Raw genomic sequence first — 16355 nt, 5'->3', positions numbered from 1 at the left:
GTTTTCTCTGCCTCTCCTTCCCTTCCTCCTTCCTTCCCTGTCTCACCCACTGTGGCGATTCCCCAGCAGCGACCTGTGGTTTCCTGCCCTGTGCCTTTGCATGTGGTTCCCTCTACCTGGAATTCCTCCCTGCCCCCCGCCCCACACCCCGCCACCCCCCACCTTGTCTACTGGCCTGCCTTCCAAAGTTGGCTGCCATGTCCCCCACAGAGGTTGGAAGCCTCTTCGTTCCCAGGCAGACCTGGGGACACACCCTGGCCCCTGTGAGTCCCTAGGCCAAATCTCCCCTCTACTAGCACAAGTTCGTGCGCCTGGCACACAGGGAGGTCAAATAAACTGAAACGTCAAAGTTTGGAGCAAAGAAAGATTTATTGTAGGGCCATGCAAGGAGACGGGTGCCGTGTGCCCTGAAAAACCTCAGGCTATCCAAAGGGTTTAGGTAAAGCATTTTTACAAACCAAGTGAGGGAGGTGGGAGGGGTCACAGGGTATGTGATCAGCTTGTACACAGTTCTCTGATGGGCTGATGGTGAGGCAGCAGGCAGTGTCACAGAGGTGAACGTTATCAGTCCTTAGGCTTCAAGAGGCCTGGGGCTGTATGCTCTTGGTCATCAGGTAGTTAACATCTTCCTTTCGATGAGGAGTTTTCACATCTCTGAAACAACTCGGAAAATGTGCTTCAGATACTTCAGATACTTTAGAGGGCTTCCCAATTGGCTCCGTGGTAAAGTATCTGCTGGCCAAGCAGAAGATGCAGGTTCGATCCCTGGGTCAGGAAGATCCCCTGGAGAAGGAAATGGCAACCTACTCCAGGATTCTTGCCTGGAGAATTCCATGGACAGAGGAGCTTGGCGGGCTACACTCCATGAGGTCACAAAGAGTCAGACGTGATTTAGTAACTAAACAGCAACAACAGGGTACTTCAGAGAGGAGTTAAAGCAGAGGATATGGGGGAGGCCTGTCCTGGGGAAGACCCCATAGGGTCCTGCTCAGTTACACCCCGAACAAATACTCCTGGGGTTTAGTCTGACCTGCACTGCGATTCTTCCAGGTGAGACAGAGGGCGTTGTCCTCTCAGCATCCCCTGTGTCCAGGACACACAGCAGGCTCCCCAGAAACACCAGAAGAAGAAGTGAATGAGCTGCCTTGACTCTGACCTCCCCTGGCCACCCTCTCACACACTCATCCCCTCTCCCTGTTTGCCGCCTTCTCTCCAGCCTCCACTCTGCTGTCCCACCTCAGTTCACCCCTGGGTCTTTGACCTGAACCCACATCCTCCTGATGTACCTCCATGGGTCCCCAGATCACCTCCGTCTCTAGCTGCCTCACTCCCCAACCGCAAATGTTCTCACCTTTCAGTCTTAGTCGCTCAGTGATGTCTGACTCTTTGTGACCCCTTGGATGGCAGCCCGTCAGGCTCCTCTGTCCATGCAATGCTCCAGGCAAGAATACTGGAGTGGGTTGCCTTTCCCTTCTTCAGGGGATCTTTCTGACCCAGGGATCAAACCCGGGTCTCCTGCTTTGCAAGCAGATTCTTTACCATCTGAGTCACAGTCTAAGCCCCCAGCACTCTGAGCCAAGGTCTGGAGACACAGAAAATGGTCCTTAGAGTCAAGCAGCCTTCTGCCTGCCCCTCCTGCTCCCCCACCACCCAACTACCCAAAACACAGGTTCCCCTCGCTTAAGTCCACCAGTGATCCCTCACCCCCGAGGGCAGAGTCCAGTGCCAGGAGGCACCTCTAGCTAGATGCCCGCCTCACTTCCCCACACACCTCCCCACTACTGTGAGCTCCAGCCCAGACTCCAGACAGCCCCTGCCCTAACTTTGCCCAATTCTCCCTTGATTACAACCACTTTTCAAGGCACTCTGCAGCCTGCTTCCCTGTTTGGGTCAAAAGTCTGCTTTGAGCTCCCCTGGCCTTCAAGCCTCACTCCTTGCGGTCATGTAACAGGCTCAGTCCCCTACTGCTCTAAGAATATACCCTCATGCGCCTGGATACTGAAACCACATTTTGGCCTGAATGAACAAATTGATGAGACAAATGTAACAGTGATAATAAACAGAGCAAAATATAATTTCAAAGTGGTAATACACGCTGTTTCGGGTGGGTGTTATTTTGAGTTATGTTTGAGTTAGGCAAAAACTATTGGTATTTTCTGATGTTTTGGTAATCAAGGAGGTTTTGCCTTTGTCATTAAAAAAAAAAAAAGGAAACTTAATTTTGACAAAAAAATGTGAAAGGGTTTGGGGTTTTTTAAAGTAGGGGGAATCTCCTTAGCCTTTGGTGAGAACCAGGAAAGGAATGTTTAAGGAGGCATGGAATTTTTACAAGTGAAGAGGGGACGGTTAGCCAGCCAGAGGGAACACACCACGTGCCCCATGCAGGGCTGGGGTGCTGTGGAGGGCAAAATAAGGAATTTTGACGTAAGTCATTGTATGTAGGAGCGCTGCGGAAAGTATTTTTTCTTCCAGTTTCTTTGAGATGTCAACTACAAACTGGCACTTGCCAAGAGCATTGCCAACGACTGAACAGCAAGGGCATTTGCCATCTGCCTCTGCAGAGATTGAACCCTGCACTGCTGCAGCTGCTGGCCTTAAACACCCCGAGGGGGTTCAGGGTGGAGAGTGAGGCACTCTGTGCTCCAGGGAACCTGGTGGAACTCGTTTTTATATAGTTGGATATTTTCAGTAACAAATTTTATGATTCCAATCCTTGCCATCTTCTCATATCTAGAAAAGCACTAAATCCCTTCATGATGACATCAAATCCTCGTGACTAGCAGAAAACCTTTTGTAAAATGAGTGCTTGATGGTATCGAACTCCCCCTTCACCAAAATCTTATATGTTGACCGTCCTCCCACTGCGCCTTTGGAGCAGTCTCTCAGAGCTATCTGCGGTGCTGCCTCCTGGGCTGCAGTCCTCATTTTGCCCCAAATAAAACTTAACTCGCAACTCTCACATTGTGCATCTTTTTTAGTTAACAGAGATATAATTGACGTACAGCACTGTATACGTTTAAGGTGTACACTGTATACGTTTAAGGTGTATGACATAATGATTTGACTCATGTACATCATGAAATGATTACCACAATGGGTTTAGCGAATATCCATGCCTCATATACATACATGAAAGAAACAGAAAAATATTTACATGTTTTTCGTTGTCCTGAGAACTCTTAGGATTTGTTTTCTTAACAGTTTTCCTTATAACTTACAGCACTGTTGATTATATTTATCATATTGTACATTAAATCCCTAGTACTTATTTATCTTACAACTGGAAGTTTGTTCCTTTTGATCACTTTCATCCAATTCCCCTTCTCCTACCTCCCCACCTCCACCTCTGGTAACCACAAATCTAATCTCTCTCTCTGAGCTTGTTTGCTTGTTTTTGAAGTATAATTGACCTAAAACATTGTGTCAGTTCCTGATACATACATAACATAGTGATTCGATATTTCTATACATTTTGAAATGATCACCACAGTAAGTCTAGTTATTATCTGTCACTGTCCAAAGATATCACATAATTATTGACTATATTTCCTACACTGCACATTTCATACCCCTGACTCATTTATTTTGTAACTGAAAGTTTGTACCTCCTAATCTCCCTCACCTATTTCTCTCCTCCCCCTACCCACCTCCACTTGGCAACCAACTGTTGGTATCTCTGTATGTATATCTCTGTTTCTGTTTAGTTACACTTTTTTTTTTTTTAGGCTCCATTTGTCTTTCTCTCTCTGATTTATTTCACTTAGCAAAATACCCTCTAGGTTCATCTATGTGGTTGCAAGTTTTCCTTCTTTTTATGGGTAATATTTCATCATATATATATATTTTTTCTTTATCCATTCATCTATTGATGGACCACTTCTGTTGTTTCCATATCTTGGCTGCTAGAAATAATGTTACAATGAACATAGGGGTGCAAATGTATTTCCAAGTAGTGTTTTCATTTTCTTTGGACAAATACCCAGGAGTGGAATTGCTGTGTAGTTATATTTTTAATTTTTTAAAGAACCTCCATACTGCTTTCCATAGTGGTTGTATCAATTTGTATTCCCCCTCAACAGTTTTGGGGGCTTCCCCGGTGGCTCAGATGGTAAAGAATCTGCCTGCAATGCGGGACACCTGGGTTCAATCCCTGGGTTGGGAAGATCCCCTGGAGGAGAGCATGGCAACCCATGCCAGTATTCTTGCCCGGATAATCCCATGGACAGAGGCGCCTAGTGGGCTGCAGTCCATGGGGTCGAAAAGAGTTGGATACAACTGAGCGACCTAAGCACAGCACAACCATCTAGCAGGGTTCCCTTTTCTCCACATCCTAGCCAACATTTGTCATTTGCTGGACATGTTGGAGCAGAGGAGAAACACCCTAAGAACTCTGGCACAGGAGCTCAAAGATGTGGCAGTGGGCAGTGTCAAGGGCAAGAAGGAGGGTGATGAAGAGAAGAGGCAAGAACAGAAGCCAGGCTACAGCCCTTCTCTTCTTTGGGGCATCTGAACCACAAATCCAGGAAGCAATCCCACAGTGTCCAGCTCTCAGACCTATTACTATTCATTGATGGTGTTTCAGGATTACTTCCATAAGCCCCTACTGATCCTCCCATCCGGAAGGCAAGCCTCCGTGTGCCGAGTGAAGAGTGTGCTTCAGAGTGAAAGTGTGCAAGGAGCCGCCCCAGGGAGACAGAAACAGTTTCTCTTCAAATCGGGCCCCAAGCAAGAAGAGCCCTCATTCTGCTGGCCATCTTAGGTAAGGGGCCTCTGCCCTCACCACCCACCGGGGAAGTTCTCCCTAGGGTAGAGGGCTCGGGAGGGGCAGAATCCAGGAGAGAACCGAAAGGGGTGAGGCCTTCACATAATTCCAGGATGAAATCGGCCAGGGATGACGGCCTGGAAAGACCCCAGGACGGTTGGGAGGAAAGGGAAGCCAAGGCGGGAAGTCAGGTCCGGCCGACTAGGTGGGGAGCACCGAGCCAGAGGCGGGAGGAGCCGCGGGCCCCGGGACCTGGGCGTGGCGTGGCAGGTGGGCCGGGGGCGGGGCCTGCGGGGCGTGGGCGGGGCCCCGCACATGCGCACCGCGGCGGCGCGCGGCCGAGGAGTGGCACTTTTTAAAAGTGCAGCCCCGAGGCCAGCCGCAGCCGCGCGTACCTCAGTCCACAGCCTGGTCCCACCCGTCCCGGCCTCACGCGGCCCCGTTTCACATCAGTCCAACCCAGACCACTCTAGCTCGCATCATGCCGGTCAAAGGAGGCACCAAGTGCATCAAATACCTGCTCTTCGGATTTAACTTCATCTTCTGGGTGAGTGCGACTGCCGCGCGCGCCTCTCGGGGGCCACCTGTCCGCCCGGCGCACTCAGTCCGCGATCGGGGTTGCAGGGCACCCGCCCAGCCTGTGCGGGGAAGACTCCTGGCGGGGAGGAGACGGCGCTGCGGCCTCCAACTAACTCCTCGGCCCGAGCCGAGACGGGCGGGGCGGACGGGTTGGTCCGGGGCGCGTCCGAAGCGAGGCGGGCGGCTGACGCGCGGCCCTGATGACCTGCGGGTGGAGTTGTGTCTGCTCCCACCCCGAGCCCCTCCGAGCAAGAGGAAGAATCAGAGCACCCCTCTGCTGGGGACTTAAGGCCCTAATCGTGGGGGGCTGTGGCGGACTGTGCGATCCGGGGCCGCGAGGAGGGGAAGGATGCGGACGCGAAAAGGGACTAATGTCTCTCCGGGGGCGCTCAGCCAAGAGCTGTTGGCACGTTTGCACGGGAGGGGAAGGGACGCCCTGACCGCGGGTGTCGGCGTCCCGGGACCCCATTCGTGAATGAAAGTCGGGGTCCCTCCTGCACCCCCGAGCTCTCAGACTGATTCTGACCCGGCGTGAGAAAGTCCGAGCTCCCTCAAAACTACCTGAAAGACTAGCTTGTCTTGATTTTCTTTTTCCCCAAAGGGCGATAAGTATCTGGACTGGAGAGAACTCCGGGACTGTTGGGGAGAGTTGGGGCCGATGCTTATCGGCGCCCGTGTGGGATGAGTCCCGTGTTTCTCCATTTCCGGGAGGGATCAGGTGGCCGCCCTACCTCCTCCCTCGCCAGCCCACCCAGAAGCCGGGTGGGGCCACCGGGAGCGGACTGTCACCTGGGGAGGACGCAGGCCTGGGAGTTCCAAGACTCCCGCTGCCGGCCACTGGCAGCCTCTCAGCCTACGGCAGCCTGAGGCGGGCAGCGGGGAAGGGGAGAGGCCCCTCGGAGCCCTCCCTAGGGGAATTAAGGGGCCACCCAGACACCGAGGCAAGGGGTAGGGGACTTGGTGTCCTAATTTCAGGGCCACTTCCCCCGCTCACAGGTGGACGATGTTTGCCCCTTTGCCATCAGGAAGGCATTTGGAAAGGCAGATCCTGTGCCACTCTCCAGAGAGAGATGGCTATAGAAGCAGGGGCATGCCACAGGAGGCTTGTAACAAAACTGTACTTATTCACTCGGATCTGTTTCCCCATGAGCCCCAGGGAAAAGTCTCCCAAGATTTACTCCTCTCCCTGGAGCTGACGGGATATGAGACGGACCTGCCCTTGCTCAAGTCATCACACCAAACACCTGCCCTAGTGAAGGTGGAGCATAGATGTGCCCTGCCCAGCCCAGGGCCTGCTCTAGGGAGACCCTCCTGCTGTTCCCACTAGTCCCAGCAGCCAGCCAGCTGGCTGCCAGCCTGGCTTCCTCCTCACCCCAACAGAGGCACCAGAAAAGAATGTGGAAGGCGGGCTAGCCCCGCCTTGCCCCACCCTAGTCATTTAAGGAGTTTTCCTCTAGCACCTTCTCTCCCCTGCTAGTCCCCTGGTGACTCCTTGGCTTCCCAGGTGGCGCTAGTGGTAAAGAAACCCCCCTGCCAGTCCAGGAGATGCAACAGACATGAGTTCGATCCCTGGGTCGGGAAGATCCCCTGGAGGAGGAGGGCATGGCAAGCCACTCCAGTATTCTTGCCTAGAGAATGCCATGGACAGAGGAGCCCGGCAGAGCCTGGTGGGAGACTCCAAGACCTCTCCGGCAGCCTCCAGTCTGCCACCCCACCCATGTCCAGAGCTGCCCCCACCTGGGCTCAGTGCTGCTGATGGGCAGTGTCATCTGAAACAGAGATGACTCATTCTGGGACCGGTTGGGTGTAGAATTGGAAATGACTTTCGAGGTCATCCTGTCCAACTTCTTCACAGTAAAGAAGTGGGAACCGGAACTGGGCTGATCCGATCAGCGTCACAGGAACCAAGCCAATACCTCGGCCCCTAGATCCTTTGGGTCCTGTCCTCTTCCGTCTCCATCACAAAACCAACAAGGGGACCTGGTAACAGGTGGTGTGGGGGGTAAGCAGTAGCTGCAAGAATCTGAATCAACTATTGTTAAGTTGTCGTTGTTGTTTCGTTGCTAAGTTGTGTCCAGCTCTTTTGTTACCCCATGGACTGTAGCATACCAGGCTCCTCTGTCCGTGGGATTTACCCAACAAGAATACTAGAGTGGATTGCCATTTCCTTCTCTAGGGGATCTTCCCGACCCAGTGATCAAACCCACATCTCCTGCATTGGCAGGAGGATTCTTTACCACTGAGTCACCAGGGAAGCCCATTTGTTCAGTACTCCTGTATTAAGGTCCCTATAGAGATGTAGCCCTCATCTCCTAGGAGGTGATAGAGTAAAGGAACACTGTGATCTCTTGTGCAGCACGGTACAGCCTGCAAAGTCCTTTTCCAAGTCCCACAATATGGTCAGAGCAGAAAGCATTATCCCCATTTTTATCAATGACCAGGAAACCAGTCCCCAGAGAGGTTCCGTAACTTGGCCAGGGTCAGGTGGCTGGAGAGCATCAGAGGTAAGTTTGAAAACAGGTCTGTGGGCTGTAGTGTGCCCAGTGCACTTTATGTCACCGCTAGCCACCATACCCAGCTGGATAAGAATGATAGGAGGGTGGCAACAAGCCCTCAAAAAATGATTTTTAAGGGAAACCGTGACCTGAGGGAACTGCTTGCTTGGATCGTTATGATGTCGTCACTTCCCTTTCTCTCTTGAGACTCAGAATTTATAAATTCAGTGTTTGGGACCTGATATGGGCCTTGAAGAGCAGGAGTTGGGAGGGTAGGAGTCACCCATACCTCATGGCCAGGGGATGCTGAGAGGGGTGGTCCAGCAGGGATCCAGAGAGGAGAGGCCCACCTCAGTGGCAGGGGCAATCAAGGAGGAAGGGTGTACCTCTTCCCTGGCCCCCATTCTCATTCCTGAGGGCCCCTCGGTGACAGCACAGCCTGCACCACCTGCCCTCCACCCCCAGAAGTAAGGCCCCTGGTGCCTGCAGCCAAGTCAGCGGTCATTCTGTCCTTCCAGTGGCCCCAGGACTCTTACTTCCCAGTTCCGTTTCAGTTGTTTCTGGGTTTCCTTTGACCTGCTTGCCCACCCGCCCTCCAGAGAAGATTGAGAGGGGAAACCTGTTGTGATGCCAGAGTGACAGCCTCAGCTGTTTAGTGGGGAACCAGAGCTGGGCCAGGCCGGGCTTTCCCATTCTACCTTCACCTCCCTCTGCCCTTTGCTCACTATGTCCCCCCACCTCATCCCTGACCCCTCCCTCACTGATGGGAAGAGCAGGGAATTTCTCTTTCTCGAGAAACAGTATCTTCTGGGCCTAAGACAGGCTCCGTGGAAACCAGAGTTCAGGGACCTGGGTCAGCTCTGCCCTCAGCCCACTTTGAGCATGTCACGTGTGTGTGTGTGTGTGTGTGTGTGTGTGTGTGTGTGTGTGTGTTTTATTTAGCTGCGGCATGTGGAATCTAGTTCCTTGACAAGGGCCCAAACCCATGCCCCCTGCATTGGGAGCACAGTCTTAAATTAACCACTGGACCACTAGCGAAGTCCCGAGCAGGTCACTTTTTTTCTTCTTAATATATATACATTGTATTGAAATATAGTTGACTTACAATGCTTCAGGCACACAGCCAGATGATTCAGTTATACACATACACATTTATTATTTTTGAAGTAATTTTCCATTATAGGTTATTAGAAGATAGTGACTATAGTTACCTGCGCTATACAGTATGACCAAGCAGGTCACTTTTGAACTCCATAGCTCAGCTTCCTCATCTGTAAGACCAGTGAGTGGGAGCAAATGGTCCCAAAAGGTCAGCCTAAGAAACCAACCCCACCCCCGTGACCTACAGCGAAGGACATTCCCACACAACCCAAAATAGGAGTCCGGAAATGGAAGTGTATAGTGGGTACCCAGGCTTGGCTCAGAGAGTGGCTTCATTTGACCTTTATTTCTGGGACCTGAGTCTTGCCTCTCTTTCCTGTTAACCCTGGAGTTGCCTCCACTCCTCCTGGGTGAGGTCTCCCCCTGGGTGAGCGTTTCATGGCAGTGCTGCGCAGTGGTCAGAGCACCAGCAGCTCTGGGTTCGATTTCCCCATCATCACGTGGAGCTGGCGCCTGCCCCCACCCCCCAGGGTGGCTATGGGTTACAGGAGCACGTGCTTGTGATGCACTTGGCCCAGGAGCTTAGTCCTGGGTGCAGAGTAAGCTTCCAGCTGTGGCTCTCTTATCATTCCTGAGGGGAAAGGAGGTAGGGAGGGTGGGAGCCACTGCCTGAGAAGTATGGAAGTTGAAACCAGAGAGGTAGCCAGGTGCACACCCCTCGTCCACACACTCCGGGCTCCTCCTCCTCCTCCTCCTCCTCCTCCTCCTCCTCCTCCTCCTCCTCCTGCGTCACCGCCAGCCTCGTTCCTCCACCCACCTCTGCGATCCCCACTTCAGGACACTGACTCCATGTCATGGGTGGCCCCACCTCTGGAAATCAAACTGCAGAGGCCCCGGGATTCGGGGTCTGGGTGGGGGGTGGACCAGCAGGGGTGGCGCTGGCTGATGCCCCTCCCACCTAACCTGCGGCTTCCCCCCAGAGGCTGTTTGCTCAGCGCTGGGCTCGGCAGGCCGCTGGGCTCTTGCATGAAATGGCTTCCACCCTTTGGCACCCGGACAGCCGGAGCCCGGCAAGAGCCAGCTGCGTTTGCACAGAGCCTGGCAGGTTAGGGGAGAGGGGAGAGGAGGCCAGGTGTCTGCCTCTGCTCAGGAAAATAGGACTTCTCCCTGCCTGGCTCCTGATGGCTTTTACCCCCTCCACTTTGCCCTCCAGTGGTTATCAACAACAGGTCTGACTCCTGATGGGGGCCCCGGGGGCGAGAGGCGGGATTCCTACACAGGCACACACACTCTATTCTTTTTTTTCAAAATGGCCCACAGCACCATTCCAGACCTTCCTCTTTGTGCTCCAACGAAACCACTGCTGGTGCAGAACCATTTTGATAAACAGCCCTTCGGAGGGCTGTCCTCACCGGAATGCTTACTCTGCTAAATGAAGCCTTCTGCGGTTTTAGACCTCACCCATCAGTGTTCTCACGCTTTTCCTTTTTGTGTCCAAGGCGAATCTTCCCTCTTACACACAGAACTGTGTGTCCGTGTTTGATGTGTCTTGTTTTCCTGTTCAATTCCATTTTGCAAGGAGGCCCGCCTTTTGGGATCTGTTGCACAGTCTCGGGCTTAATACCCCTGGGACTTAACACAAGCACCTTTTCTACTGAAGAACCCAAGCCTTGATTGGCTTTCTTGGGTACCTCTGGCTGTGAGATGAGGGACCTGAAGTCACAGGTCACCATGGCTTCTGTGGTCCTGTAGCCTCCTTGGTGGATAGTCTGGACAGAGGAGCGTGGAAAAGTTTCTCGAAGCTGCATGTTTATATTCTGTGTTCCCACCTCCCCCAGAGTAGGATCAGGGGAACTTTATTGGGAGCCATCACAGGTCTTTTCAACCAGTCTTGCAGAAACCATCATTCCCTCTAACCTACAGAAGAGCACTGATTTCATCATTTGGGGACTTGAAAATCTGGGGAAGAGACTATGGGACCCAGGTTCACCCAGAGATCATCCTTTGCAACCAAGGGAATTCAGGAGATCAAAAGTGCTAAACAATACTTTTTTTTTTTTTTTTTTTTGAATTTATGTTTTCCAAGTCTAACTGCAGATACTTGCCTGCTTCGTTCCGTGGAAAAAGTAACACTGGTCCAGGGACATGTTCGTTTTCCGTCAGACGATGGCAGGCAGCTGTGGAAAGCAACATCCTGTGTCCAGATGAGATAATTTTATTTTAATTACATCCATCCAGTAATTCTTCCCCGCCACCAAAAAAACACTGACTTCTGGATAGTTTTTAAATACTGCATGCTGTCATCCTTGACTGGCAAGTCTGAATTTTTGGGGGTGGGAAATCCCATGAAATCAGTAGGACCTTCCTCCAAAATCATAATGATTTGACATTTGTATACCCTGAAAAAAGCACCAGAGTAAGTCTAGGCACCATCTGTCACCAAAGTCACAGCCTTCTTTTTTCTTGAGTATATACTACATCATTTTATCCATTTACAATTAGGATGTTTCCATACCTCGGCTATTGTAAATAGTGCCGCAGTGAACATCAGGGTTCATGTATCTTTTTCTTGAAATGAGAGCGACTTTCAAATTTGCAAAACAGTATCACTGACTACAGTTGCCATGCTGTACATCACAAATAACAAATGACTTATTTATTTTATTTTATTTTATTTTTTTGACTTACTTATTTTATAACTGAAGATTTTGTACCTCTGGATCTCCTGCGCCTGTTTCACGTCCCATCCCCCAGCCTTCTTCCCCTCTGGCAGCCACCCATCTGTTCTCTGTGTCTGTGGGTCTGGTTTGTTCATTTGTGTTGTTTTTCAGATTGCACCTAACATAATACCTTCCACTTCCATCCGTGTTGTCACAAATGGCACAATTTCTGTCTTCTTTATGGCTGAATAATATTCTGGTGTGTGTGTGTGTGTGTGTGTGTGTGTGTGTGTGTGTGTGTGTGTGTGTGCGCGCGCGCGCGCGCACCACTTCTTTATCCATTTACATTTACATTGTTACCACATCTTGGCACTAGCTGTTTACAATAGTAAATAGTGCTGCAGTGAACATCAGGGTGCATGTAACTTTTCAAATTAGTGTTTTCATATTCCTCGGATCTGTAACTGCAAGTGAAATTGCTGGACCACTTCCATTTTTAATCTTCTGGGGAACCTCAATACTGGCTGCACCAGTTTACATGCCCACCAAGACTGCACAAGGATCCCTTTCTCCACATCCTCGTCAACACCTGTTACTTGTTGACCTTTGGATAATAGCCTTTCTGACAGGTGTAATATATCTCACTGTGGTTTTAATTTGCATTTCCTTAACAATAAGTGTGGAGGAGGCGATGGCACCCCACTCCAGTACTCTTGCCTGGAAAATCCCATGGACGGAGGAGCCTGGTAGGCTGCAGTCCATGGGGTCGCTAAGACTCGGGCAGGACTGAGCGACTTCACTTTCATGCATTGGAGAAGGAAATGGCAACCCACTCCAGTGTTCTTGCCTGGCGAATCCCAGGGACGGGGAATCCTGGTCGCACAGAGTCTGCCACGACTGAAGTGACTTAGCAGGAGCAGCAGCAACAATTAGTGACTGTGAGCATCTTCTCATGTGCCTGTTGGCCATCAGGATGTCTTCTTTGGGAGGTTTGGTGTTTTTAAGAGATAGTTTGCCATAGAGACTTCTCCAGCTGTCCAGTGGTTAAGACTCCTCACTTCCACTGCGGGGGGTATGGGTTTGATCCCAGGTTGGGGAACAAAGATTCCACATGCCATGGGGGCACAGCCAAAGCATTTGTTTAAAAAGATAGTTTGCTATAGACTATGTCTCTTCATATTCCTACGTTAAATCCTAAAGTCTAATGCAGTGGTATTTGGAGGCATGGCCTTTGGGGTGATGAGCTCATGAGGACTGTGCCTTGATCTTGGACTTTTCCACAGGTCCACGGTACTTTGTTATAAAAGCCTGAAAAGACTAAGATGTAGTTATTTACAGGTCCCAGTCGAGAACAACTCTTCCCTTCTAGATGAACAATCGCAATGTGCCTGTTTGCTTGCACTCCTCACATCCATGTCTCCCGCTGATGGGTGGGAAGCCACCCCAGCAGAATGTGCCCTCCACGGACAGGAAACTCCCCCTAAGCCTCTTCCTCCTGCTCACCCTGATACACTATAAGTGCCTTCTTTCTTCTGATGTGGGGCTGTGGGTTTCATCCTGTTTTACTATTGGTGCTCAAACTTTTTAAAGCCTCCTTTCTACCAGCCTACTTTCCCCCACTTCAATAACATTATAGCCCTGATTCCCCAAGACAGGTAACCCTTAAGAGACCAGAAAACTCATTTCAACAAGGCATTTAGATGCTCTTCCAGTGCTGGAGAGGAACCCTTAGGATAGGGAGCTGTGACATGACCCTCATGTCACAGGTGCTTCTGGGGTCCCATGCCCAGGGCTGTAACACAGGCATCGGCTGGCAGGATGGGCTGTGGGGGAAGGGCAGAGGCTCTGGGTCCCACCGTGGGGCCATGCCTGTAAGGGTGTAAGGACGGTGGGCAGCTACAGCAGTGTCTGCCTGCCAGGCTTGCAACGGTGGCAAAGCTAGGACAAGAAGGAAATGTACTAGGTTACTCTGGAGAATCTGTTTCCCAGAGCAGGGCTGGGTCCACACTCGGTTTCTGGCCAGTTCAGCAAGAGCGTGGACAGAGTTTTCCTGCCAGAGGTCAGGAAGAGGAATCAAGCCTCCATCCATCAGGCAGCTGCCCTAGAGAGAGGCCAGGCTCCCATGGCACCTACAGGCCAGGTGGGGTGGCAGATCCCTTCCTGTCTTGAGAAGGTAGACACTCTGTTCATACACGGGATCTCTCTTGGGGCCTTTATGGTGAGACGATGCCACTTTTGAAATAGAATCAGACGTGACTAGGAAGGAGAAAAGACAAAACTGAAAATTTCTGGCCCTGAAATTAACCAAACAGATCAACAAGACTTAGCAACATGAGAATTTAGGCTGTGTAGTCAGACTGTACAGGGTCCACATTGTAACTCTGATACCTATGAGATCCCAAAACAAGCTACTAAATTTCTGTGCCTGAAGTTTCTCATCTGAAAACTGGAAGTTTATATTACCTACCTGGGGAGTTCATTGAGAAAGTGTAATGATTCAGGTGAAGTGCTTCGGGTGGGACTAGGAACATGGCAGACAGCAGATAGCTTGTTGTCTGATTGTTGGGACTAAAATGAAGGGGACATCATTTTAGGGAATAGGACAGGCACGTCTCCTACCACTCAGGGTTGTGCAAGCAAGTGGTAACTGGTTCTACAGATGAAATGAGAACCTAGTCCGCGTGGCTAAAGTATGTCAGCAAGAATGTGTGTGTGTGTGTGTGTGTGTGTGTGTGTGATCACCAGGCATCTTAGTGAGGCATATGCAATGGAAAACACAATGGTATTTTGGAATTTAAAGCCAAACAGCCCCAAAACAATCTCCCACATCAGATGATTTTGGTTAAGATCAGAATGCCTGCTTTCAGCAGAAAATGGATTTATGTGCTGGCTGACATCTGCTACAAGTCTGGCGAACAGGCAGTGGAAACTTGAAATGAGATTTCTTGCTTAGAAGGGGAAGTTACCTTGGGCAGAGGCCTCCCTCCCATTCCCTCAGCCCTAAACCACTTAACACCAGCACCTCGTAGGAACTGAAACTTTTCTCAGACAGAATAAGGGCTCTGATTTTCTGTTGTTGCTGTCCTTTTCATTTATATGGCTGCACCAGGTTTTAACTGTGGCACATGAGATCTTTTACTTTGACCTGTGAACTCTTACTTGCAGCATGTGGGAGCTAGTTCCCTGACCAGGGATCGAACCTGGGCCCCCTGCAGTGGGAGCATGGAGTCTTAGCCACTGGACCACCAGGAAAATCCCAGGGCTCTGGTTTTTTAAAAGTGCTGGCTCAGTCCTCAGAAGGGAGGGTTTCTCAAGTCTCGAACTTGTTCAGACATAGTCACTGCCGAATTCCCATAAATATGTGCTAAGAAAAAACTTTTATAGGTCCTTCATTCTCCACCACACCCCAGAGAGGGGACCAAGCTCCCGCCGTTCCACCAAGGATGAGACAGGCAGTCAAGTAGCTGACCTGTGCCTGGCACATGCTGTGCATACGACAGGGAGAGAGCTGTCCGCCAAGGCACTGCATGTCTGCTCTGTGATGGTGGGCAAGTTACTGTACCACTCTGAGCCTGTTTCCTCATCTCAGGCTGGGATGATGGGAACTACCTTGAAGGGTATAAGGCCGTCCCACCCACATCCTCAGGTTCAGAAGGGTGTGCATGCGTGCTCAGTCGCTCAGTCCGATTCTTTGCGACTCCCTGGACTGTAGCCCGCCAGGCTCCTCTGTCCATGGGCTTCTCCAGGCAAGAACACTGGAGTAGATATTCATTTCCTTCTCCAGGATCTCCAGGGGATCTTCCTGACCCAGAACAGCAGGACCCAACTGTAGGACTCTAGTCTCCCATTGTTGCCCTTCTTCCCTAGAAATCCACTCACTGTGCGCCTCCAGGGACTGTTCTCCTGTTAGCAATCTAAACACAGTTGGCCCAGGAGAGACCGGCAGAGCAGGACAGTGGCAGCCACGGGCTGAAGGTATTAAGCCACCTCCCGTCCTCCACCCAGGAGGCCCTCAGGTGTTTTAACATCCCAGGAAAGGGAGGCCAAGGGTCCACAGGCAGGCTGAGCCTGTGCTCAGGAGCCCTGGGGAAGGTTACTTTAGACTTACATTTTAATTTCGATTTTTTGTTTTTAAAGTTGAATTATCTAGGTGGTGGGGTAGGTGCCATGATCTTCTCAGTGTGTGTGTTAGTTATTAAGTCGTGTCTGACTCTTTGTGACCCCATGGACTGTGGCCCGCCAGGTTCCTCTGTTCATGGGATTCTCCAGGCAAGAATACTGGAATGGGTTGCCATTCCATTCTCCAGGGGATCTTCCTGACCCAGGGATCAAACCTGAGTCTCCTGCATTGCTAGCGAATTCTTTACCATCTCAGCCGTCAGGGAAGCATGTTAAGGGCACGAAATGGCCATAAGAAGGGCTTCCCAGTTTCAATCCCTGGGTCAGGAAGATCATCTGGAGGAGGAAATGCACCCCACTCCAGTATGCTTGCCTGGTAAATCCCATGGACAGAGGAGCCTGATGCTCTGCAGTCCATGGGGTCACAAAGAGCCAGACACAGCTGAGCACGCACACACACACACACACACACACACACACACACACACACACTTGGCCACAGGAAGCAGAAGTCTGTCTCCCCAGGTCCTGGCTTGGGGGAAGCAGAGCAGGGGATACTTGGATTTTGGTTTTGTTGCTGTTGACAGCACCTCAAGGTGCCACACTGTGTAAAAGAGCAACACAGAGCTGAGCCGCAGG

At 51.1% G+C, this 16355-nt stretch overlaps 1 protein-coding gene and 1 long non-coding RNA gene across 2 annotated transcripts in view; one reads left to right on the top strand and one right to left on the bottom strand.

Moving 5' to 3' along the window:
• Nucleotides 1–350: 350 nt before the first annotated feature.
• On the bottom strand, nt 351–5069 carry LOC101906999 (uncharacterized). Its single transcript, XR_806922.4, has 2 exons — nt 1031–5069; nt 351–783 (listed from the first exon to the last, which is right to left on the bottom strand). It is a non-coding gene; the product is annotated as an uncharacterized lncRNA (long non-coding RNA).
• Nucleotides 5070–5179: 110 nt separating this feature from the next.
• CD9 (CD9 molecule) overlaps nt 5180–16355 on the top strand; it is a 35682-nt gene continuing 24506 nt past the window's right edge. The window contains 1 exon segment of the mRNA NM_173900.2: nt 5180–5309. Within this exon segment, the coding sequence (NP_776325.1) occupies nt 5244–5309 (66 nt within the window). The 5' untranslated portion in view covers nt 5180–5243.

This window comes from Bos taurus, chromosome 5 (genome assembly GCF_002263795.3).
Source record: "Bos taurus isolate L1 Dominette 01449 registration number 42190680 breed Hereford chromosome 5, ARS-UCD2.0, whole genome shotgun sequence".
NCBI lineage: Eukaryota > Metazoa > Chordata > Mammalia > Artiodactyla > Bovidae > Bos > Bos taurus.
Note: the sequence above shows the minus strand (reverse complement) of the source record. Positions and strands in the feature narration are given on the sequence as shown.